At 37.2% G+C, this 21931-nt stretch overlaps 6 protein-coding genes across 8 annotated transcripts; 3 read left to right on the top strand and 3 right to left on the bottom strand.

Annotated features, from left to right (window-relative positions):
• Positions 1–827: 827 nt before the first annotated feature.
• Positions 828–3137, top strand: LOC125202523 (transcription factor bHLH130-like). The gene is made up of 6 exons (XM_048100929.2): positions 828–1512; positions 1778–2094; positions 2185–2355; positions 2431–2496; positions 2587–2655; positions 2746–3137. Exons 1-6 carry the CDS (start codon positions 1053–1055, stop codon positions 2815–2817), a joined length of 1155 nt encoding a protein of 384 aa, XP_047956886.1. The 5' UTR covers positions 828–1052; the 3' UTR covers positions 2818–3137.
• Positions 3138–3871: 734 nt separating this feature from the next.
• On the top strand, positions 3872–7732 carry LOC125200561 (ras-related protein RGP1-like). Of its 3 annotated transcripts, none has more exons than XM_048098214.2 (3): positions 3872–4307; positions 6087–6572; positions 6823–7732. In XM_048098214.2, exons 1-2 carry the CDS (start codon positions 4075–4077, stop codon positions 6532–6534), a joined length of 681 nt encoding a protein of 226 aa, XP_047954171.1. In that variant the 5' UTR covers positions 3872–4074; the 3' UTR covers positions 6535–6572; positions 6823–7732. The 3 variants fall into 3 exon arrangements, with proteins under 3 accessions (XP_047954171.1, XP_047954170.1, XP_047954169.1); XM_048098213.2 differs by having other exon boundaries at positions 6812–7732; XM_048098212.2 differs by lacking the exon at positions 6823–7732 and having other exon boundaries at positions 3873–4307; positions 6087–6668.
• Positions 6665–7656, bottom strand: LOC125185919 (thaumatin-like protein). Its single transcript, XM_048082290.2, has 2 exons — positions 7525–7656; positions 6665–7456 (listed from the first exon to the last, which is right to left on the bottom strand). Exons 1-2 carry the CDS (start codon positions 7571–7573, stop codon positions 6786–6788), a joined length of 720 nt encoding a protein of 239 aa, XP_047938247.2. The 5' UTR covers positions 7574–7656; the 3' UTR covers positions 6665–6785.
• A 629-nt stretch (positions 7733–8361) lies between the features above and the next one.
• LOC125202002 (2-oxoglutarate-dependent dioxygenase frbJ-like) lies at positions 8362–11250 on the bottom strand. The gene is made up of 7 exons (XM_048100310.2): positions 10929–11250; positions 9907–10080; positions 9744–9836; positions 9596–9664; positions 9204–9410; positions 8860–8985; positions 8362–8748 (listed from the first exon to the last, which is right to left on the bottom strand). The coding sequence occupies exons 1-7, from the start codon at positions 11178–11180 to the stop codon at positions 8590–8592; spliced, it is 1080 nt and encodes a 359-aa protein (XP_047956267.1). The 5' UTR covers positions 11181–11250; the 3' UTR covers positions 8362–8589.
• Positions 11251–13407: 2157 nt separating this feature from the next.
• LOC125214385 (uncharacterized) lies at positions 13408–14765 on the top strand. Its single transcript, XM_048115388.2, has one exon. The coding sequence runs from the start codon at positions 13640–13642 to the stop codon at positions 14645–14647; it is 1008 nt and encodes a 335-aa protein (XP_047971345.1). The 5' UTR covers positions 13408–13639; the 3' UTR covers positions 14648–14765.
• A 302-nt stretch (positions 14766–15067) lies between these two features.
• LOC125202510 (chaperone protein dnaJ GFA2, mitochondrial-like) lies at positions 15068–21572 on the bottom strand. The gene is made up of 18 exons (XM_048100916.2): positions 21317–21572; positions 21162–21231; positions 21005–21070; positions 20563–20645; positions 20377–20460; positions 20241–20279; positions 19537–19644; positions 18643–18687; positions 18446–18533; positions 18242–18306; positions 18099–18173; positions 17367–17439; positions 16811–16902; positions 16640–16711; positions 16358–16414; positions 16043–16091; positions 15533–15599; positions 15068–15342 (listed from the first exon to the last, which is right to left on the bottom strand). The coding sequence occupies exons 1-18, from the start codon at positions 21392–21394 to the stop codon at positions 15246–15248; spliced, it is 1308 nt and encodes a 435-aa protein (XP_047956873.1). The 5' UTR covers positions 21395–21572; the 3' UTR covers positions 15068–15245.
• Between the last annotated feature and the right edge of the window lie 359 nt (positions 21573–21931).

The raw sequence follows: 21931 nt of genomic DNA, 5'->3' as shown, positions 1-21931 counted from the left end.
ATGCACCTTCTCTCCATTCATCTTATCCGATAAATTATAAAGAAAATAGATTAATTTTTTTTTTATTATCAATTTTATATTAAAAACTCATGTCATTCCTTAAGTTTTTATTTTTATAAGGCATTTTTATAAGGCAGAGGGAGTATAAATCATTGTTAAAGTTTGCCATATTGGCTCTCCAAGAAAATTTCAATAATGAATTCGGAACAGAATTGAGTGTTGTATAATAGAGCGGTGGAAACATTTCTTTTTTCCTTCATATTTTGGACCTTACCGTTTTTGTGTAAAAAGAGAACATTCGCATGCATGTTCTCAATGTCCAATATTCTCTAATCCTCCAAAACTCAAATATGTGGAGTATATAATTTGACTGAAAAATACATAAAAGGTAACCCAATGCAGCTTCCTTTTGACATTCAAAAGATGAGCAACCACACATATAGTGGCTAACTCTTCATCCAAACAAAGAAACAATTTTACCCCTAAACCAAGTTTCCATTGCTTCCAAGGCTTGCATGGCGTTAACTTTACCAAAAATCCATCCACACAATTACACAAACCCCCACGCCATAATAGTATATTCATATTTTCCATAACAAGACAAAATCACTCTCCAAAATTAAAGAATTTAGACAAAAGCCGAGATTCTCGTGCTAGAAATCCTACACATAAATCATAATTACTTTTAACCAAACTAATTAGAGAGTAAGAAATTACAACTAATTAGTGGATAGAGTGGCCATGGGGTCCATTTATAATAAAAGATAAAAGAGAGGGCACCATAACAAATTTGGGGTCTATAAATAGCGATTGGGTAACAATTTAATCATTTCTGCTTTTCACGAATTTTGCTATATCTGTGATTCGTTCATATTTCAGTTGGGCACAGAAATAGCAAGAAATCAAAATTCCTGTAGATTTTCGCATATTTTTCGGCACTGTTGCTCTTTCTTTTTCGAGCTATGAAAACCTACTGATCTCGGAGCTTCCATTAATGTTTAATTGCTTTCTTCTTCGCATAATAATCCTTCCTGCAGTAGTAATAGTGTAGTATGTTTAGTTCAGAGGCAATCTCGAGAGATATGAGCAGAAACAGCAGCGGCTTTCTCAATGAGGGCAATTTGAAGAGCAGAGATTCCGATTCGTTTGTGAATCAAGCTCAGATTCAGCCGCAGGGGCTAGCGCGTTACCGATCGGCGCCGAGCTCGTTCCTCGCGGCGCTTTTGGATTCGACTACTGACAACAGCAGCAGCGGCGATGATGAATCGGAAGCTCTGCTGTCGGCGCTCATGGATGCGCCGCGTGATCTGAATCAGAAGAGCGGTCATTATCATATGAAGCAGGAGGTTGGGGCTGAATCGGAGCCCCGACCCGGGCAGATGGGTTATGAGAGCTCCGGAATCGTCGGATCTTATTCTGTTGGGATGGAGAATCAGGCTAATTTGAGGATGAATAATGGATCCAATTCCAATCTCGTTAGACAGAGCAGCTCTCCTGCTGGTTTCTTCAATGGTAATCCTATTCAATTTTTTAATGGATAATGAAATTGTGTTGACTTTTAGCCTATTTTTGGATAATTTGGAATGAGAAGTAATTTTCGTAGAAAGTAATTTTAACATATTGTTTCATTCTTTTTATTTTCTAGTATGGACTCTTCTCTATTTGGATTTTTAGTGAGAAATGCCCCTAATTCTAGGTGAATGAGATAGGAAATGAATAAATCTGTAGCTGCTTAAATAGGAAATATGATGTTAATGGTGGAAACATTGTTTGACAGGATATAGCATGATGGGAGAGGTGGAGAATTACAGAGTCCAGAACCATTCAAAATCCAGTTCATCATCATCATCAGCAGCAGCAGCGGCAGCTGGTATGAGCAGTCACATGAGCTTCTCATCCTCGAGGTTCATGCCTAGCATACCTGAGAACGTCAACGAAAGCATTGCCACGCGTAACACTGAAAACGGCCACTTGGGAAGTGCTAATGCTAGAGAATTCGACGCTCTCTTCCTTCAGGACTCGTGGAATCATGACACTCCTTTCAATCCCTTGAAAAGAAAGATGTTTTCCAATTTCAATGGATTGGAAAACCAGGTATACATGAATTGAAACTCATCTTTTTTCCCTGTTAAGATAGCTTAGTGATTGTGCTTGGCCGTTGCTGATATTGATCCGTTTGATCAGAACGGCGAAGCAAGAAGAAACCCTGGCTTAGTTCACCATATGAGCCTGCCTAAAACTGCTTCTGAAATGGCTGAATTGGATAAGTTTCTGCAAGTTCAACCGGACACGATACCATGCCAGATTAGGGCGAAAAGAGGCTGCGCCACTCATCCAAGAAGTATAGCAGAGAGGGTAAAACTTCTAGTCGTGATTCATTCTCTTGTTTTCGCAATCATATGCTCATACGAAGCGCTAATTAATCTTTAGGTGAGACGCACCAAAATTAGTGAAAAGATGAAGAAACTGCAAGATCTTTTCCCAAATATGGACAAGGTAATAACATTTTTTATCTGAATGTAGAAACACAACATTCATGATTCCAATCTTGTGTGATTTTGCTAAGGAGGATTGGTTTTTTGACAGCAAACAAGCACAGCTGATATGCTGGATTTGGCTGTTAAATACATTAAAGACCTTCAAGGTCAAGTAGAGGTAATTAAAGAGATGAGGGCAGTCCCTTTCAGTAGTCAAGATGCACATGAACTCCAACCAACCTCATTATTTCTCTCCTTTCTTTTGCAGACCCTCACGGAGACGAGGGCAAAGTGCGTTTGCTCGAAAATACCTCAACTAGCAACGACTCCCAGATCGTAGTATATAAGCTAGCTACCACTCGCCTTCTAAGTCGAGGCTGTCATGTAGTATGCGTGCTCGTGGAGCGCCTTTCGTTGTCGATGTTGGTAGCCAACAATGCGGATGTTAATCTGTAGTGTATGGTGATATTAATGATTATATATGTAGGTTTATTTTATGAATAATTTGTGTATATATGTAAGGTGCTTAGAGTTTTAAGACTATAGTTTTTGGTATTCTGTGATTGTATTTTTTAGTTGGCGTTACTGTGATAGTCATAATGGAATTAGTTAGGAGTGATTTCAGCAGATCCAGAAAGCAGAATAATATGGAATTTGTGACGTGCGAATGCAATGAGATATATATGGGATATTGTTAATTATTGTGAATGAAATTGGAAGATGATGGTATAGAATACAGTATTAGATTCAGTAATAATTGTGATATTTTTATGGAAAGTTTCCTTCAGTGTTAAGATTCTTTATTCATGGCTAATCTAATCCTGCGCGTTTTCATTTTGACAGTAATTAGTACTCCATGTCCTGCGTAGCTGAGCTGTATTTTTTTTTTGGTTACCCTTCAGTAGTTGAGTCGTTTCTTTTTTTTAGCAAAAAAACAATAACTTTTCTTGTCTCTTACTTTATTCTCTCTTCATCTCTCCGCTTTTTTCCTTTTCTATTTTATTATTCATTTCCTTACCTTACATAATCCAACTTTTCTTAAATCTCGTGCAAAAAAACAAACCTTTATACTACAAAAGGACAGACGGAGTACTAATTCCTATCAAAATATTTGATGTAAATAATACTACTGTACAATATATATGTTCAATTTTGTTATAGAAAACAATATTGTTCATATACTAATAAAATATTTTATTGTAATATTATCATTGCACGGGAAATAATTGGAATTATTTCTACTTTTTCTTTCTAACAACTGGAAATTTAATGCATTGAATATTCTTTTTAACATAAAATATGACAATGTTATGATCCCAAAGCAACTTTTCAAAATAAAAAAATGGTAAAAAAAGAAAATGAAAAAAAGGAATTATTAGGTGCGCGGTGGAAGTCAATAGTAGTCTTGTTCAAATACATTTTCAATCTTCTTCCCACCATCTTCCTTTTTCTTCATTCTTCTGCTATAAACAATCGATCCTATATCTGTAACCGCGTTGCTAGATTTGAACAAATCCACCTAATACTTATTTATACGAATCACCAAATACTACAAATCCGTGTTGCTTCTTCTGTTTGATTGGGATTGTGGCGAGCGATGTCGAATTTGTACGGAGGCGCTTTCGGCGGCAACAAAGTCGACTATGTCTTCAAAACCGTGTTGATCGGCGATTCCGCGGTGGGGAAATCGCAGCTGCTAGCTCGGTTTTCGAGGAATGAGTTTAGTATGGACTCCAAGTCCACGATCGGAGTTGAATTCCAGACGAGGACGGTTGAGATCGATCACAAATCTGTCAAGGCGCAGATTTGGGACACCGCCGGTCAGGAAAGGTAACTGTATTCTCTCTTTCTCTCTCTAGGCTTATTTTTGAGATTATCAAGTCGCAGGGTTTCTAATTGTATTCTGATGTGAATTTCTCTGTTGACTTTGGATCGTTTTTACCTTCTTGTTTTAGAGTTGGTAAAGAATAATAGGCTTATAATAAAGTTTGTTGCTTTCACTTTGAGGAGAAGACGAAATCATTCATGGAAAATGCAGGATAATTGGATTGTGACTGGAAATTATTGCTGCATTTAGGAAAAAATTGAATCGAATTATCTAGCTGGGGCGATTGGGTAGCTCTGTTTAACTTAAAGCTTGAGAAGTTCTTGCTTTCTTTTTATTAGCTGAAGTGTCGAGAATACTCCTATGTTTAAACAGTTGTTCTGTGATTATGTGAAACTATATACTAGATGATTAAATCCCAATGATTAAATATGTATCATGTTTGGTTCATAAGATTGAACCCTACAACTTAATCATAGATGGATAGTCTCATGATAATTAGTCATAGCCTCCCCCCTCCAACTAAAATAATTCCACAACTTAATCCTAGATGGATAGTCTCATGATTATTAGTCATGGCAACCGAACGCCACCTAAACGGACTGCAAGTTGTTTGGTATAGAACAAGGTGGTATTGGGATCACATATAGCCGCATGAGTAATGGAATTACCATATTCATCGTATTGATGCATTTCTGCTATAGTTTCTAGTTTATATAGTTGTTAGATACAGTGCATCCTATTCCACCATTCGGAATGTTGTCTGATCTTTTTCTACCATTCTTTTCCAGAACTGCTATTAAAAGAAAATTAGAACCCCTTGCCTTGTACAAAATAAAATTGGTAGCCGAATGCAAACCTTTTTCCCCTCCCCTCGTGGATACAAGTAGAGAAACGAGAACTAATTAAAACTCCCACATGACAAAAGTAAAAGATCTCTAGAAGAAAATAATCCTACTCGTCCAGTGACCACTATATAATGCTAACACCACTCTTGTAGGGTGTAGGCCCTTTATCTATCCACTGTGAATTTCTTTGCTACATGTCTTCTGAGATTCGATGTTTTGTAAAACTAAGCATTGGAATAAATCATTTGAAGGTTGGTTAAGGCATTTACCTCTTGTAAAGTTTATATGCTGGACTTATTCAGTCAAGTGAACTTGCAAACCTGGCAACATGTGAGGTTATTTTGGTACCTTTGCTTGCATTTCTCTCTGTTTTGGTTACAAATCTATTTCATTTTTACCTAGGCAACTAAGACAAGTGCATTTATTCTTATATTATGACTATATGAATTCTTCCTTCCAGCTCCTTGCAGGCCAGCGTGATTTGTTATCAATTTTATATTCTGTTACTTTTGGTTCGAATGCTGCTGCGTTGGTCAGCCACCTGTAAAGAAGTTGTGTTGATTAATGGTTCTTAAAGTTAACACTTTCAAGTTAAAAATAAACTTTGCATTGACCAATAGCCCCTGGTGTCCGTTAAGTGAGTCTAGTTAGTAAGGTTTATAGGGTTTGTGCTACTCAAATAAGTGATTAATTGTTCTACACCCTGTTTGTCACGTTTTCCAACTTCTTCTCCTGCTATACAATAGAAAAGTTGGAGTAATTTATAAGAACACAAGGATGAAATATTGTTATTATGCTCTTTTATCTCAAACATTATATAAGTGTCTTCTTTTTACTGCTTCCGCTTGTATTTCCTTTTTCTATTCATGCATGAGAGGACGTTTCAGGTTTATATATTCCAGTTTGCTGATTCTTTCACTTCGATTTCAACTTCAGATATAGGGCAGTGACCAGTGCATATTACAGAGGAGCAGTGGGGGCAATGCTCGTTTATGATATCACCAAACGTCAATCATTTGATAATATGGCTAGGTGGCTGGAGGAACTGCGGGGCCATGCTGACAAGAATATTGTCATTATGCTTGTAGGCAACAAATCCGACCTTGAAGCACATCGAGATGTATCAACTGAAGATGCTAAAGAGTTTGCCCAGATGGAGAACCTGTACTTTATGGAAACATCAGCACTTGAGGCAACAAATGTTGAACAAGCTTTCCTGACTGTCCTGACTGAAATTTATCGTGTTGTAAGCAAGAAATCACTCGTTGCTAACGAAGCAGAATCAGGAGGAAAAGAAGCACTTCTTCAGGGTACCAAGATTGTCCTTCCTGGCAAGGAACCTGCGTCTGCTGCAAGCAACTTTAGCTGTTGTAGAACATCATAGTCTAATCTTCCATTTTGGAGTTTTTGAGTAACAAAGCTGTACGTTACGCCATCTTCCTCGTGAATTATATTTTTAGCCTGTTTTATTGATATATGACTGTTTCCTTTCATTAATTGAGATTTTGAATTCATGTAGCTACTATCACCAACATTTCATGTGACATTTCTTTTACATCCGTTTCCACTGATACAATTAATATCCTACCATAACGCTAAATTCTATGCTTTAGATTTAAGCTAACTTTGTATGTTTCAGCAAAATATGATCGAATAATTAGTCCCATTGCAGGTGAAAATGCTAGTGGCATCATCGTAAGGGTAGCTATACGCTGTGGGGCACGCTTTCTTGAAAACCTCTGAATAATGACTGGGCTTGCAAACCTGTGGATTGTTGTAGGCCCCTGTGCAGCAGAACTGAGGCTGACCGAAAGCCAAGCAAGCGCTCTTACAAGCCACCGTGTCTCCACCACCATTGATCCTCACCTGCAATTGCTCCGGACATTGCAGGTTCAAGTTGGAGCTGCACTCCACAGCTGAACAGTTACCCGATCCACCAGACGGGATAATGGATATGGGCATGTTGAAACCGTCGACAAGGCTGACGTCATAAAAGTCTTCCGGGCTGTCTAAAGTGAACTCTGCCAGGGAAGCCGGGGGCGTCCCGCCAGTGCCACTGCATTGCAGGAGGCCGCCACAGTCGCCTGTGGCGCAGTTCCCCTGCTTGCCCGATTTGTCAAATGTGCAGCCGCTGCGGGCCCAGAAACGGCCCGACCACCCGAAGGGTGCTACAACATTGGCTTTCTCATTTGGTTTGAGCTGCAGGCCGCCGTTTATGAGTAGAGCATGGCCGGCTCCTGACAAGGCTCCGGGCCATATGGTTTCTTTACACCTGTTTTGCAACGTGAAGACAGCAGCTTTGGATCCTGATATTCAGAGATCATAGTATTTGTTAGTTGGATTGCTTTTGATAGCTGTGGAAAGGGAAAACTACCTGTGAAGAATTGGAGAAGTGAGCCAAGAAAAAGAAGCCATGATGCCATTGTGATGAACACAGTTGTACATTACAATGGAAATTCACACATATATATAGGTATAATTATAATAGTTGGTTGGAACAATTGTGTTTGCTTTCAGTTGAGAATGCGCGGATGTAACGCTGCGGTTTTTATTCAATAAAAAACTTAGGTATTGACATGAAATGGTTGAGGGTTATATATTTAGTGGTGTGTGCTCTTGATGTGTTGCATAATCTTTTCCCGAATTGACGAAACGGAATGTGCGTTTATGATGATGATACATGCGTTTCTTATTTTTACAAGAACTAGTCTATCTATGTTTCAGAAAATTGAGAGACTGTGATTAATCATTACAACTCACAACAATAATATGATGATGCGTTGGTGGAAGAATAACATTTTTCACTTTGAATGTGTGCCCCAAAAAGGAAACGAGATTAATTAATAGTGACAAACTAACCATACAGATTTAATACAACAAATATGAAACTTATAATTGTAAATTAGAACAAAAAATTCGCTTTGTGGGTCCCTGTGGTTGTCGTATATCACAAGCAAAATTTTCACTTCTCCTATGTAGGATTTTTAGTCATCACGAGATAGATAAAAAATCATCATTAGTCTTCTTTCGAATAAAATAAACATTAACACCTCAACTAACATATTAGTAGATGGATTTAGGTATTCCATCAGTCATTACTCAATGTCTCAAAACATTCCTTACTCATTCTTAGTAGTAGTTGGTTTTTGTGTGAAATGGAAGAAAAACAAAGGCAGTTAGCGTCTAGAAGATGAACCACAATCAAGTCTAGTTTAGATAGGTTTACTCTGTTTTCCCGTTTAATTTAATAAATTCAAGAATTCCCATTTCAATGGACAAGGCATGATGCATGTGAACTCTATCATCAACGCATTAAATAATTTAATAGCGTAAAGAAATGACATTTCTCTGTGTAGCCACCAATTCATTCAAGTAATCGATGACACAACACTCCCACAACCATATGGACATAAATCGAACCACCATCTCCAGCTTTAAACTACGATGCCTCTTCTTTACTTCCTTTGAGATTGATAACTGCGAGCTCCAGCTCTACAAACTCTCCAGCATACATAAGGGGGTATTTGCAGGCTAGCGGTGAGTCCGCAAAATGACCTAGCGGTTTCAAAACTGCATCTGATGCTATGTGCCCGAAAAGCTAGGTCATCAAAGAAGACACGTTTTAGCAAGTCGTTTCGGTTAAAGGTCATAGCAAAGCAGAAAAGCTACAAACAGAAATCATAAAAACATCGGTAGAGCATCAACTCACTGTTGAGGAGACTCTCCAAAGGCTGCGGTTTTGCTCTGAAGCCAACTTCATTGCTTCAATGGTGCGATCAGTCACAACAACTTCATGCATGCCGGCTATGCATTCTCCACCAGTTAGCCATTCTATCTGCATATCCATAAATCCATTAGAAGATAATAAAAAAAGTTTATAGGAAATGATCTAAAGTTATCAAGTTATCATATACTTCTATCACAGAGCATCAGGTAGCCATGCTTATCTTTTAGCAATGACCAAAATGCAAATGAAAAAAGGTAATCTCCACAACATTACAATCTATAGGTATTTATCTTCAGATATGACAATATTTGGAGTTGGGAAATCACCTGCTTTCCTGTTTGAATGAGAAGACATCCCACAGGAACTTTCACTTCCATTTTTTGCCCATTGCTCAGCCAAATATTTAGTCCTGGAAACCTACTCCTCCCGTGAATTGTAAGAAAGTTGAGGTCATTATGATACCCAGCAAATACAGTGCCGATTTGGCCATGACGTCTTAGATTGCTTCCTGTTGGTGCAAGTAGGTGTGGTCCCTGGAAATGAAAAGCGATATTTTTACCAAGAAGGTTTGAGGTAATGAAACAACACAAGCAGTATGGAATTGGATCATTACATAGCAAAGGTGCCCACACCCTTCATTTCAGTGGATATTCAGTGTGGAAGTCGTGCATTTGTCATGAATGTGTTCAAGAAAATAATGGGATTAAGAAGAGAAAACCTGATTCATAAGAGAAGTGAATGCATCTTTCTGCAGGCCAAATCCAACTGCTGCCATTTCGGCAACAACCTAACAAAGAATGTCACGACATGAAAGAAAAAATTAGTATACTAGCCATACAAACAAGAATAGGAAATATGACACTCACCTCTATAGCAGAGACCATTTTGGACCCCCATGAATCCATGGTGTCTTTCCACACAGGAAATCCCTCAGGTATGACAGGCTCAGAGTTAAGTTCCTACACAGAAAAATACATCAGCATAAGAACCATACCAACGACAGTTATAGAACACCTTTATAAGATTGACCTTAAAGCGGGTACTTGATGGCCGTGAACCAATCCTCCACATATACCGCCACTTAGGGTCAGGTCCAGTGGGAATGGAGGGCTGAGACTCTACTGGCATTGATTTTAGCTTTTCTTTCATTTCTCCATCCACTAAACTACGGGGTACTTCAACTCCTTCAGGTGTTACTCCAACCTGAGTAAACATAACAGCAGCATCGAGATTAGAAATGAGTGATAGAGAGAATCAAATGAGTGAACCTTGCAGGGAGGCACTCCAAACAAGAATACTTGAAGATATAGCCATTATCAACTATATAAGACCCTCAGTGTCTAGATTGAACTCAAAATGGAATAGGGAAAGGTAGAACATAAGCTCAATAATCTAGCTCTTCCTCAACTCATTCAACTTCAGCAAGAGGAAAGTCGATTTTTTTCAGGTTTACTAAAAGCTCATAGAAACTTACTAACAACACATTATGCAAACAAGCCTATGACCAAAAGTGACACGTGTACCATCACTAGTTGATAACAAATCTACAGATTTTTCTTTTTTCCAACCCTTTCAGGCTTGAATAGCCAGTAGCACGACAGATGTCATATGGTCAAAAAATGAAAAACAAAACCAGCTTTCATTAAAATACTAGTATTGGATCATAGATTCATAGTGTAATCTTCACTTTTTAGAAACAATTCTACAGATTAGAGCATGCTTTGACACAGTATTAGGAAAAATCTGTTTATTTGTAGTCACATTATGAACAAATTGTCATTCTTATCTAAAGATGTATGTTTATCCAAACCTGATTAACATTAGTTACATTAGGAGAGAATTACTGGTGTTTTGCTACATTATGGAAGAATCGATCTGATTATGCTTGGACAAGAGCAATATGAACATGCAAATTTGGACTAACACAACCAAATTGAGACGCCAGACTTACTTAAAACCCAAACCTATGAGTATCTAATTCCAATCATCAACACCAAATTCGAAATCAGTCAAAGTAAAATACACCACAACTGAATTAAAAAGTATATGACCTGGTAATGGAGGTGCGGACGCTCCTGCAGGCGCTTGAAATCATCGGGCATTTCGAAATACTTCTCCATCATGTCGAGAAACCGATCATTGTCTGCGGCGGAGCATCGCGGATCCTTCACAAGCAGAGCTCCCGTCTCTTTTAGGGTTCGGCTGACCTCCGAGCACAGACTCTTCAGATTCGAATCAGGCTCCTGATGAGAATTCCTGGAGAATTCCAAGTAGGGCGAGAGATCGATCACCGGAATCTGCATAGCTGGGTTTTAGAGAGAGAAAGGGAATGTTCTTTGGATTGAAAATGGTGATGGCGCCAAATTTATTCACTTCTCTTCTCCTTTTTTGGCATTCTTTTCTGCTTTTGGTAAATAGATTGTGATTAATAATTAGCGATTTCTGATTGGTCATGGCGCAGATTCGAACTTGCGTCAAGTTATGAATTTGCCATTTCTTACCATTTATGATAATGGTTATTTAAATTTCGTTGATTTGTTGTTTTACAATCCTACAATTTTTTTTATATGGAAATATTAAATTAATTTTAAAATTTGTCATAATTATCTAATAATGCTTAAAAGAATTAAACTAATATGATAATGATGTTGTGGAAAGGGTTTATAGATTTTGATGATCATAGAATAACAATGAAATAATGCTAAAAAAATTAAAACTAATATGATAATGATGTTGTGAAAAGGGTTTACAGATTTTGACGATTATAGAATAATTATGAAAATTTGAAAAATTGTGATTTTAGTATATTTCAGTTTTAGATAGATTGATAAATAAAAAAAAGAAAATTTACAATTTAAATAGAAATTTGTCCCTAATTATTAAGGAGTTCCTTTGTCCACAATTTCAAGTCTTACTTAGTTTGATGTGTGTTTTAAAAATGTAAATGAAAGTTGATGAAAAGATTTGGTGGAATGTAAGTATTTTTATGGAATGTGGGGTCTATTCACAGGAAAACTATGAATTGACTTTATGTTGATGTCTTTGAATGGAGAATAAGATATCTTTTGGACAGATGAGTAGTACTATTACTCGTATTATATTTAATCTTAATGAAAAATTTATTAACACTGTACTTTTGCATACTTATCCTATTACCCACAATTAGAGGTGAAAGAAGAAATTTGCCCATTCGTATGGTGATATCAGATATGCGTATAGTGAGAAGTGAGAACACTTATTTGGAAACCAATAATCTATCATTATTGCATGAAAAATTGAAAGGTAAAAAACACATTGATGATTAAGATAAAATGAATAATTTATATAACTATTACTTAGTATAGAATACCAGTTTGATAGCAACATTCATATTTAAATAAACAGTTGTTAGATGCTTCCAAGTAACAAATTCATGCAAGTATTTGCTTGCAAGCACTAAACTGTTTTACGTCTTACACTAATCGTCCATGTCCATCTCTCATCTAATCCACATCTCTAAATATATATTAAAAGGTATAATATGTTATGGATTGATATATTCTTCTAGCGGTTATTTAATTAGTGGAATGGGAACTCAAAGATTACGCATTAAGTCTTGAAATGTTTTCAAAGTCAATAAATTCGAAATATTCAGATGTACATATAGCCATATAAAAATCAGTCCGGAGTAGTATATTTATTGGCAGGGTAGCAATCACCCAAAATAGCTACTCCTTCCGTCCATCAATGAATGTCTCCTTTTGTTATTTTCATTCATCCATCAATAAATTTAGGACTCATCTTCCATTAACATTTTCTACTCATTTTTTACTTACATTTTTTTTAAACTCTTGCCCATCAAATTGGCCTTGTATTAGTGGCCGGAGTAAGTATGTCAAACCATAAGTTTTATCATACACTGAATCAAATAAAAGTAGAAATGTAGAATTGTATCCTTCCTAAATTATGGGTTTCCTAATTTTAGGGAGTTAGTGAGGAAATATTCTACTCAGTGTTCTTTGATTTAATTTTATTACGACCCAGTTATATTTGAATTAAAAGTTAAATCAAAATGTAAAAGTAAATTTCCTGCATATTTTATATGCAAGTATGCAACTAAAGATTAATACAGTAGTAATTTAAATACTACTCCGCTTAGTACTCCATAATTTATATTTGGAGCTTAATGACTCAGTAAGTTCGGACTTCGGAGTGGATTGAGTTTTCGTTGAAGGATAATCTATACTTATTCAAATTAAAACTGATAGTGCCACATGCAAAATATATCAATTTTATGGGACCAGTACCATTTTCTGTATGCAAAAGTGTTAAAATCCGGAGTACTTATAAAATGAAAAGTTAGCATTACAGAGTAGAGACCGATCATCATGTTATGTAACATGATACCACATGCGATGCCACTATTAAAAATAATGAAAACGCTTTAATATTTCTGCAAAACTTATCTACTCATCAAATATTCGTAGACATAATCAACATAATTTATTCAAGAATTATTTCTAATTGTCTGGTAAGTATAATGCAAAATAAACGAACAACAGAGCATCCATGATTCCAAAATTAATGGAATTCAGATCATTAATCAATATTTTTAGAGCTAACAGCACATGCCTTTGTTCTTCCCCACACCGTCAATGGCGCTGCTCTAATCTTCTTTATAGTCACCAGCTTTCAATGCAATTTCCTCACCCACTCTCCTTCCTCATATAAACACTTCACTACTGGTGCAGCAGATATTCAAATTGATTTTAAATCACTTACAATGATGAGCAGATTGTTGGCGATTTGCAGCATTATGCTGCTGGTTACTTCAATACACGCGAATGCAAGCCAATCCACCGATCTCGCGGCGGTCTCGTCGATCAGAGATGCGATGAGCGGCTCGATCGCCACCGCGTGGACCGGTACGGACTGCTGCACGTGGCCGGGGATCGTCTGCCATCCGGAGACGCTCCGAGTAACCGACATCGTCCTCCGCGCCGGCGACTCTCCGAGCTCCGATCTACAGAGCGAGAAGCTAGATCTGACCATCGATTTGACCGGCCTCATCTCCGACTCACTCTGCCAGCTCGATCAGCTCAACACGCTCATCGTCACCGACTGGAACCGGATCTCCGGCGGGATTCCTTCCTGCATCACCTCTCTCTCCCGCCTCCGCATCCTCGATCTCTCCGGAAACAAAATCTCCGGTGAAATCCCCGCCGACATCGGGAAGCTGAGCCAGCTCGTGGTGCTGAATCTCGCGGATAACGAGATCACAGGGTCGATTCCCCCTTCCGTCGCCGGCCTCAGCAATGTGAAGCTTCTCGATCTCAGCAACAACAAGCTCTCCGGCGAGATTCCGTCGGAGTTCGGGAAAATGAGTATGCTAAGCCGCGCGATCCTGAGCGGGAACGAGCTAAGCGGTTCGATTCCAGATTCGTGCGCCGGTCTATCCAGGATGGCTGATCTGGATCTGTCGGCGAATCAGATATCCGGTTCGATTCCGGATTGGATCGGAGCGATGCCGGTTCTGTCTTGCCTGAATTTGAACTCGAATCAGCTTTCCGGTGAGATTCCGGCGAGTTTGTTCGGTAACAAAGGTTTGAGTCACGTGGATTTAAGCCGGAATTCGTTGGAAGGGACGGTGCCGGATAGTTTTAGCGCGGAAAATTACTATTTAAGTTTGAATTTGTCGTATAATAAGTTGAGCGGTGAAATTCCCAAGTCCATGCAGTTGGTTAAGTATATGGGAGCATTGGATTTGGAGGGCAACAATTTTGATGCCTAGGCCCCACCTCATCTCCTTCAACGAATGTATCATCTCATGTTTTCATTTTTCTTCTATTTATATTTTAAATTGTTGTGCGAATGTACATTTTAATTTTAAAGTTTTCAACTTGTTTAAATCATTATGTTGATACGAACCAAGTACTCCCTCCGTTCCAAGAAAGATGACCCATTTCTTGAGTGGCACGAGATTTTATGCAACTTTATTTTGTGTGTTAAGAGGAGAGAGTAAAGTAAGAGAGAGAATAAAATAGAGATAAAGATGTTTCCAGTAATGGGTCATCTTAGTTGGGACAAACTAAAAAGGAAAATAGGTCATCTTCAATGGAACGGAAGGAGTATAAACTTGTAAAAGATCATTAGTATGAATTTGAATATGAATGAATATGCTTATTATGTACAGTATGGCTAAGAGATGATCTAAATAAATCTATAAAACCTGACCTTTATTGGACTATAATAGATATGGTCGGTACAAGATTGTTACAACATCCATCCACCCAAAATTGCTCGGCCAAAAAGTTATCTTCAGCCAATAAATAAAGTTCAATCACTCTCTTCTTATGCCTATCTAGATTTCAAGAGTGTCATATCGGGATTCAGCCCGATGCTCCTGCAGCGGCCCCCTTATCGTCTTCTCTTTCTTCTTCTTTAGCAAACTCTTCGATCAATTGGCGCTGCCTCTGTGTCAGGTTTCTGGCACAACGTAACACACGGAGCAAATAAGTTCAGTGATGTTTGACATCGTGTAAATAAACAGCATTCAAGACGATGATCTTGACGCAATATGACAACAATGAGTTGCATCATTTTATTATTAGTCTTATAGTCATGATATAAGCAGATGAACTTATGAAGGAAAGTTTTAAATAAAGAGGGTTCTTACGTCGGAATGCTAACGTTAAAGTGCACATATTGATCACCAAATGAAAACGAATTTCGGACTTTAATCCCTGCACAAGACATCAAAAAACATTATTTTCCGAATAAACCAAGATGCACAGTTAATTCAAAAAATAGCGTAAGGCAAGAACTGCAATGAACAAACTGAAAGAACAATAAGTTCCCAGATACCCATATTATTAGATGATATTAGAAACATGTCAAGCAAGTACAACATGAAAGGGGCATAGTGTCACTGGCAACACAAGATTTGCAACAAGACAAGAAATAACTACCTTTAATTACATTGCATTTAACTGAAAGTTCAAAATATCCACAACAAAATACAATAAGTTGTAACCCTTGGCCCAAATATTAATTATCCACACAAAAACAAAATAAGCGTATATCCCTTTGTCAAAGAAATGATTTTGCTATTTATTATGTACAGAAGTAACAGAACTAAATATCACAGAGAAAAGGAGACCAGACCATGATATCAAGGTAAACTTACCCTTTTTCCTCAAGACCACCTTCTGCCCAGGTTGAGTGCCAGGGCGAACCTACATATCAGAAATGTCAGATAAGACTCCTGTCAAGGTTAATAGTATTTGAGAGTACACTACAGCAAGCACCCATTACACAAATCCGAATACTACCAAATCCAACTTACGAGTCCTAAACCATCCCAAAAGAGAAGAAAACAAGATGCAGAATATTATGATATCAAAAAATGGAAGTCACAGACACATTTTTAATCGTACATATTATGACATAATTGACATTATATACTAGACAATAAATAAAGTAATAAGCTATGCTTACAAACCTTAACAACAACATCCCCAGAGAGTGTAGGAACCTGGATCGTTCCTCCCAAAATTGCCTGCACAAGAGCACGAGATCTATTCAACGACAAAATTACGATAACCAGACACCAAAAAGAAGCATATAAGCTTCTTATTCTTGTCGGTGCTTTTGAATTTGACAGGATTATTTACTAATGCATAGTTAAATTCGAAGAAACCAAAGTTGGCCAATTTATGAACTCAACGTGATCTATAATTATCAACTCCAAAGATTGAACCCCCACTCACTAGACAAGTATTACCTGAGTGATGCTCAAATTTGTATCAACATGGATATCAGCCCCTTCTCTTCGGAACACTGGGTCTTCTTTGACCTGTAAATAATCCAGCATGGTTATAAGCATGTCAGGGTCAACCCATATACTACACAACGAAATTGCAACATCAGCTAGAGAGGAAGCAAATCAAGACACCTTAATCATAACATAAAGATCGCCCGGTTGATTTCCATCAGGATCCGATCCACCACTTCTGGGGATTTTAATGGTATCATTGCTGTCCACTCCTGCAGATACAGAACCATGCAGAAAGATGTCATTTTGCAACAAAGATCATCATCATAGTTACCATCGTATACCCTAAAATACCATAACCAGAGAACAATCAAAATATTTTAAACACACTACTTCAGAAATCAGACAAATATATTCAACACGAATGATGCTTCTAAAAAACAATTGATAATTCAAAGCATACGTCTATATCAGGGATTTACTGAAGTATGTGCTATGTGGTTGCTAGTGTAGAAACTAGAAAGACTGTACTCTCCCAACCAGTGGAGGTTCAATAAATGAAGTTATTTTAAGAGGAAAAAGTAATAAAATAATAATCCATCCTAATTTTGCAGTTGTTACTGTAAAAACAGAAATTCATGCACAAAGTTTCCAATCGGGAGAAATTTTGAAATGAAACTCAAAATAACCTTAATAAAACAAGTAGAGGATTGACTAAAATATTCTCTGAGCTCACCTGCCATGATATTCACCTTCACAGTCTTCGGCCCTTTTACTACCCGCTTACCCCTACAGGACTTGCAGAAGTTCTGTTTGAGACAGGACAAAAAGTAAGACTATTATAAAGTAGAGCATAATAGAATTCAACTCATTCAATCCATATAGGAGTATTATTTTAGGCAACACCAATACTTATTCCAGAAACAATTTCGACCCTCAGATATAATGATTTTGTGATTAGTTGAAAGCACGGTCTCTAACACTTGTGACTTGACATAATGATGGCTGATATACACATGTGATAAAAACTCAACAAATTCATGTATCTATTGTTTCATCTGCAGTTAACTGATGGCTGATGTACCATTTGACTTCAGCCATTGAAACTTTTTGCATGCCAAAGAAGGCAAAACAATGAGAAATACAATGAAGTTGAGCAAATTTAGGCTGATGCACCTTTTCTACACTATCACTTATACATGACTGAAACAAGAGATACCTTACAGCCACAAACTAATGTTGTAAAAAAATTCATAAGGAAACAATGGCACAACATTATCCAACAGAAAAATTTCAGCAATCACAAAGTCCATCCAGTATCCAGTGAATTTTTTGTTCGCAACATAAGTGAACACAGTCACATTAAATGGACAAATTCAGAGGGCATAGTAAAGCATGCATCCAAAGCAACAAAATACAAACTAGACTATTATTAGTAACTTAATTATGGAAACATAAAATGTCATACCGATACAATTTTTCCAGCTCCCTTACAATTTGGACATGTAGCTTGAAGTGTGAAAGGACCATTTTGTGAGATAACCTGTGAAAGACAACCAAGATGTTTAAATGAAGTTGCCAAGTATAACAAGTCATTTCACAGGTACTCACCATGCCAGAACCTCTACAGCGTTTACAAGTTTCAGGCTTTGTTCCAGGAGGAACACCAGCTCCACCTAAAATTGGAAATTGTGAGATTCTTAGTAATGAACTTGGAAAAATAGAATGTGACCACTTTTTCACTTTCGAGGAAAGCATAGTTTGTGACTCAAACTCAATTTGATTATATATATTAGGGGAGAAATATGACCATACCACAAGTTTCACAAGTTAAATCAGTCATGACTGACAGTGTTTTGGTGCATCCTTGGACAGCTTCCATGAAAGATAGTTCAACAGCAACCTAAAGTCAATATTGAAATTTGTCATGCTATATTCCTCCCCCACCCCAAAAAAAGAAATATATATAGATATGAGCTGTATGCTGCTATTGTCTGATCAACTGATAATACCTTAACATCTTCTCCACCCATGTCCCTATTGAATATGTTGAAAATCTGATCTCCGAGAAAACCCGAACAGAAAAAAAGCACACATTAATCCTTAAACTTAGTTAGAAGCTACAAAAGTACTGTACAAGGGCAAAGCTACTTCACAAATATAAACATGTGCAGGCTAACAAGTCAAGGTTGTGGCAGTAAACCTCCGTCTATCTACGACAAATAAAAACAAGAACCCAATAAATAACCTTAACAAACAAGTAAACTAAAAGTTATAAAAACAGTTAGCTTAGATTATGACTGGATGACCAGTCTGATTTGAGAAGAGGCCATTCCAGTAAAACTGTAAGTCACCTAGCAATTAATAACTTCATCTTCTGATAAATCCTCATATATGTTAACAAGAGACATCTATAAAAACAGTTAGCTTAGACTATGACTTGATAGCCAGTCTGATTTGAGAAGAGGCCATTCCAGTAAAACTGTAAAAGTCACCTAGCAATTAATAACTTCATCTTCTGATGAGTGATAAGTCCTCATATATGTTAACAAGAGACATCTATATTAGCTGTTTATTCCTTCAGAAGTACTCAATGTAGAGGCAACAGTTTGAAGTGGAATGGGTAAACTCATCTTTGTTTCTTTATTCCCCACCGAACCATTCATCATTGCAAAAAAAAAGAGCTAGTACATCAAACTACCTTGGCAAAAACTATACTAAGCTCTCCAAAAACTAAGAACTAAGTATTCTTATTTCACTTCAACAATATCCATTCTCATTCTACTATTGCACCAACAGATGATTCTGGAGTACTAGTATTCTGGGAACAAGGGTGAAAACCCAAAAAAGAGAAGGCATACATGGAATGGGAAAGAGGAAAGCGAACATTATAAAAAGAGGCTTACATCGGCATTTCTGAATATGTCCTGGAAAGGATTAAAGCCACCGCCACCTCCAAATGGATCAAACCCACCTTCACCAGTACCAGCACGTTCAAAAGCTTCATGCCCAACCTGTTAAAAAATACAAAGAAATTACAACGGAATGGTTAAGATCCAAAAGCCTATCTGTGACTCTTGTGATGCAACTGTGTCAATCAGAGAATAACCCTTGTAATGCATGTAAGGAATTTTTGCAGTGTCCACATTCACAGAACATATTTGTAAACAGCAAGAAGCTTCACAGCTTGCAATAGATACAGCAATCATATCTGTTAAAGCTGTTAGAAGACTAGAGAAGCTAAAGCTTTGAATTTGCATGCATGAAAATGTACTGTGTCCCGAGATGAAAGTAAGAAATTAATCAACTATAATAAGAATCACAAAATAACTTTGTAATGTATAATGGAGACCTGCATGAGGGGGGAAGGGCCATTTCATATAGCTTTTATATATCCAGAAATTAGAAACTTAATTGCTGAAATCATAGATACATAAATATTTTATCATGCCATGTACTTTCAGTGCATTAAAGTCAATTTATTCAATTCATATATGCACAGGCATATGCAATATTATATGTGAGATTGTGAGTGGTCTTTAGTAGTTCCTAACCTTTTCTTAGCAATTCTACTGAGTCTATATGTAATTAGAGATAAAATATTTGATACCTGATCATACTGTTGGCGCTTTTCTTCATCCTTTAACACCTACAGAAAGATGAGGATATAAAATAAGATCAACCCGATTCAGACAAAAGACGATTGGAACTAATTCGACAAAAACCTGAATATCCAGAAAATATACCTCATATGCTTTCTGGACTTCTTGAAATTTCTTTTCAGCTTCCGGGTCATCTTTATTAGTATCAGGATGTAACTGCTTTGCAAGCTGTTGCAGACACATCATACAAAAAAATTGAACAAAGCCTTTTCAACACACTAAGATTTGTAATTGCTTTCAAAATCAAAAGAAAGGAACAGAGGATCATACCCCGTAATAAGCTTTCTTGATTTCAGATGCTGTTGCATTTCTATTAACACCAAGGACATCATAGAAATCTCTTGACAATTGTGCTAGAAAGGGATCAAGGAAAAGCGGTAATGAGGAAAAAGAATAGAACCAGTTAACTACAAACTTGTAAAGCAAATTGGATCATAAATAGAAGCTAATAAGAAAAAAACACGAACAACAGGTTGTGTACCCTTCTAAAGAAAACAAAATACACAAAATCTCGTTTCCCTCTACACTCCTATCCTATGTTTAACTAAAGGCAATAATTGACTAATTGAATGCGTTAACCAGATTCGGTGAGAAATAAAGGCTTCTCCTTTAAGGGGAGAAATGCTATCAGATTAAGGTTGTGATTCAATTAGTACGTCAGCGAATTCATTTAGCTGATACTAAGCACAGCTCTAGCAAAGAAAATGGTTACCAGTGGCATGGATTGACCGTTTGGCGCCTAAAATATCCCAAAAGCCAGGCTTTGACACATTACGTGCTGTATTCCAAAATTAAACAAAAAGGAAATGAGAATTAAATTACTCCGTACAAAGTAAGCAATTGCAATCTAGAATCGGAGTTGGAAGTACCATCTCCATGATTTAAATAGAAAAGACCCCTTGATTGACTGCACGCAGCGCCGACGCTCCTACACCCTCCCTTGAAGAAGGAATCGCAAAGCTACAATCAGTCTATTAAGAGAGAGAGAGAGAGAGAGAGAGAGCCAGAGAGAGTAAAGTCTTACTCGAATTGAATAAGAATTGTGGCGCAAAAGGGACGTAAGAGAGCGGCGGGCGAGGCGGAGGCCATGGCACCGGGCCATTGGTTGGTTGGGTGTGTAAATGCAGAGGCAATAGCAGTGGAGAATCTGGATTGGGGTAAAACCCTAGACGTGAATCAAGTAACTAGAGGAGCATGTGTTAGAAACCAGAAGAATAGCACCTGAGTTCTTGGAATCTTCTAGAATTCCTGGAGGTGATTCAATTGATGCTAGTAAGAAATCTATAGAATAGACAATCGTGGTTCAGAAAAATTAAATTAATATTAGATCCATTTTTTATATAAGTACGGATTATAATTAAATATGAATAAAATGAATTAGTTGAATGTGAAATCTATTTATTATAAAAATAAAATATAACTTTTAGGAGAATCAAAATTATAAAATGCCGACTTTTGTCGTGGAAATGAGCGAGTACATTTTAAGTAAAATTTTAAAAACACAACTCTTTATATTGCATCCTATATATGTTTCTAGTCCAATTGAAATTTATTCCCCTATTTTTTTTCCTTAAATGAAATTTCACAAGATGTTATTAACATATTATAGTTAGGGATGTCAATCGCGCTAACCTGTTTG

The sequence above is a fragment of the Salvia hispanica genome, chromosome 2 (genome assembly GCF_029641045.1).
Source record: "Salvia hispanica isolate PSC_SH4W2 chromosome 2, Shi_PSC_v1, whole genome shotgun sequence".
NCBI classification, from domain to species: Eukaryota; Viridiplantae; Streptophyta; class Magnoliopsida; order Lamiales; family Lamiaceae; genus Salvia; species Salvia hispanica.
Note: the sequence above shows the minus strand (reverse complement) of the source record. Positions and strands in the feature narration are given on the sequence as shown.

Excerpts from the sequence above, each read along its gene's own strand:
- LOC125214385 (XM_048115388.2), top strand. The coding sequence starts at position 13,640 with ATGATGAGCAGATTGTTGGCGATTTGCAGCATTATGCTGCTGGTTACT.
- LOC125202523 (XM_048100929.2), top strand. The coding sequence starts at position 1,053 with ATGTTTAGTTCAGAGGCAATCTCGAGAGATATGAGCAGAAACAGCAGC. Across the intron at positions 2,095-2,184 it reads TCAATGGATTGGAAAACCAG|AACGGCGAAGCAAGAAGAAA; the intron begins GTATACATGAAT and ends CCGTTTGATCAG. Across the intron at positions 2,356-2,430 it reads CAAGAAGTATAGCAGAGAGG|GTGAGACGCACCAAAATTAG; the intron begins GTAAAACTTCTA and ends ATTAATCTTTAG.
- LOC125202510 (XM_048100916.2), bottom strand. The coding sequence starts at position 21,394 with ATGGCCCGGTGCCATGGCCTCCGCCTCGCCCGCCGCTCTCTTACGTCC. Across the intron at positions 17,440-18,098 it reads GAGCTGGAAAAATTGTATCG|AACTTCTGCAAGTCCTGTAG; the intron begins GTATGACATTTT and ends TGTCTCAAACAG. Across the intron at positions 16,092-16,357 it reads CTGGGGATGTTGTTGTTAAG|GTTCGCCCTGGCACTCAACC; the intron begins GTTTGTAAGCAT and ends TCTGATATGTAG.
- LOC125200561 (XM_048098214.2), top strand. The coding sequence starts at position 4,075 with ATGTCGAATTTGTACGGAGGCGCTTTCGGCGGCAACAAAGTCGACTAT. Across the intron at positions 4,308-6,086 it reads GACACCGCCGGTCAGGAAAG|ATATAGGGCAGTGACCAGTG; the intron begins GTAACTGTATTC and ends TTTCAACTTCAG.
- LOC125202002 (XM_048100310.2), bottom strand. The coding sequence starts at position 11,180 with ATGCAGATTCCGGTGATCGATCTCTCGCCCTACTTGGAATTCTCCAGG. Across the intron at positions 10,081-10,928 it reads GTCCGCACCTCCATTACCAG|GTTGGAGTAACACCTGAAGG; the intron begins GTCATATACTTT and ends ATGTTTACTCAG. Across the intron at positions 9,837-9,906 it reads CATCAAGTACCCGCTTTAAG|GAACTTAACTCTGAGCCTGT; the intron begins GTCAATCTTATA and ends TTTTCTGTGTAG.
- LOC125185919 (XM_048082290.2), bottom strand. The coding sequence starts at position 7,573 with ATGGCATCATGGCTTCTTTTTCTTGGCTCACTTCTCCAATTCTTCACA. Across the intron at positions 7,457-7,524 it reads ACTTCTCCAATTCTTCACAG|GATCCAAAGCTGCTGTCTTC; the intron begins GTAGTTTTCCCT and ends TCTGAATATCAG.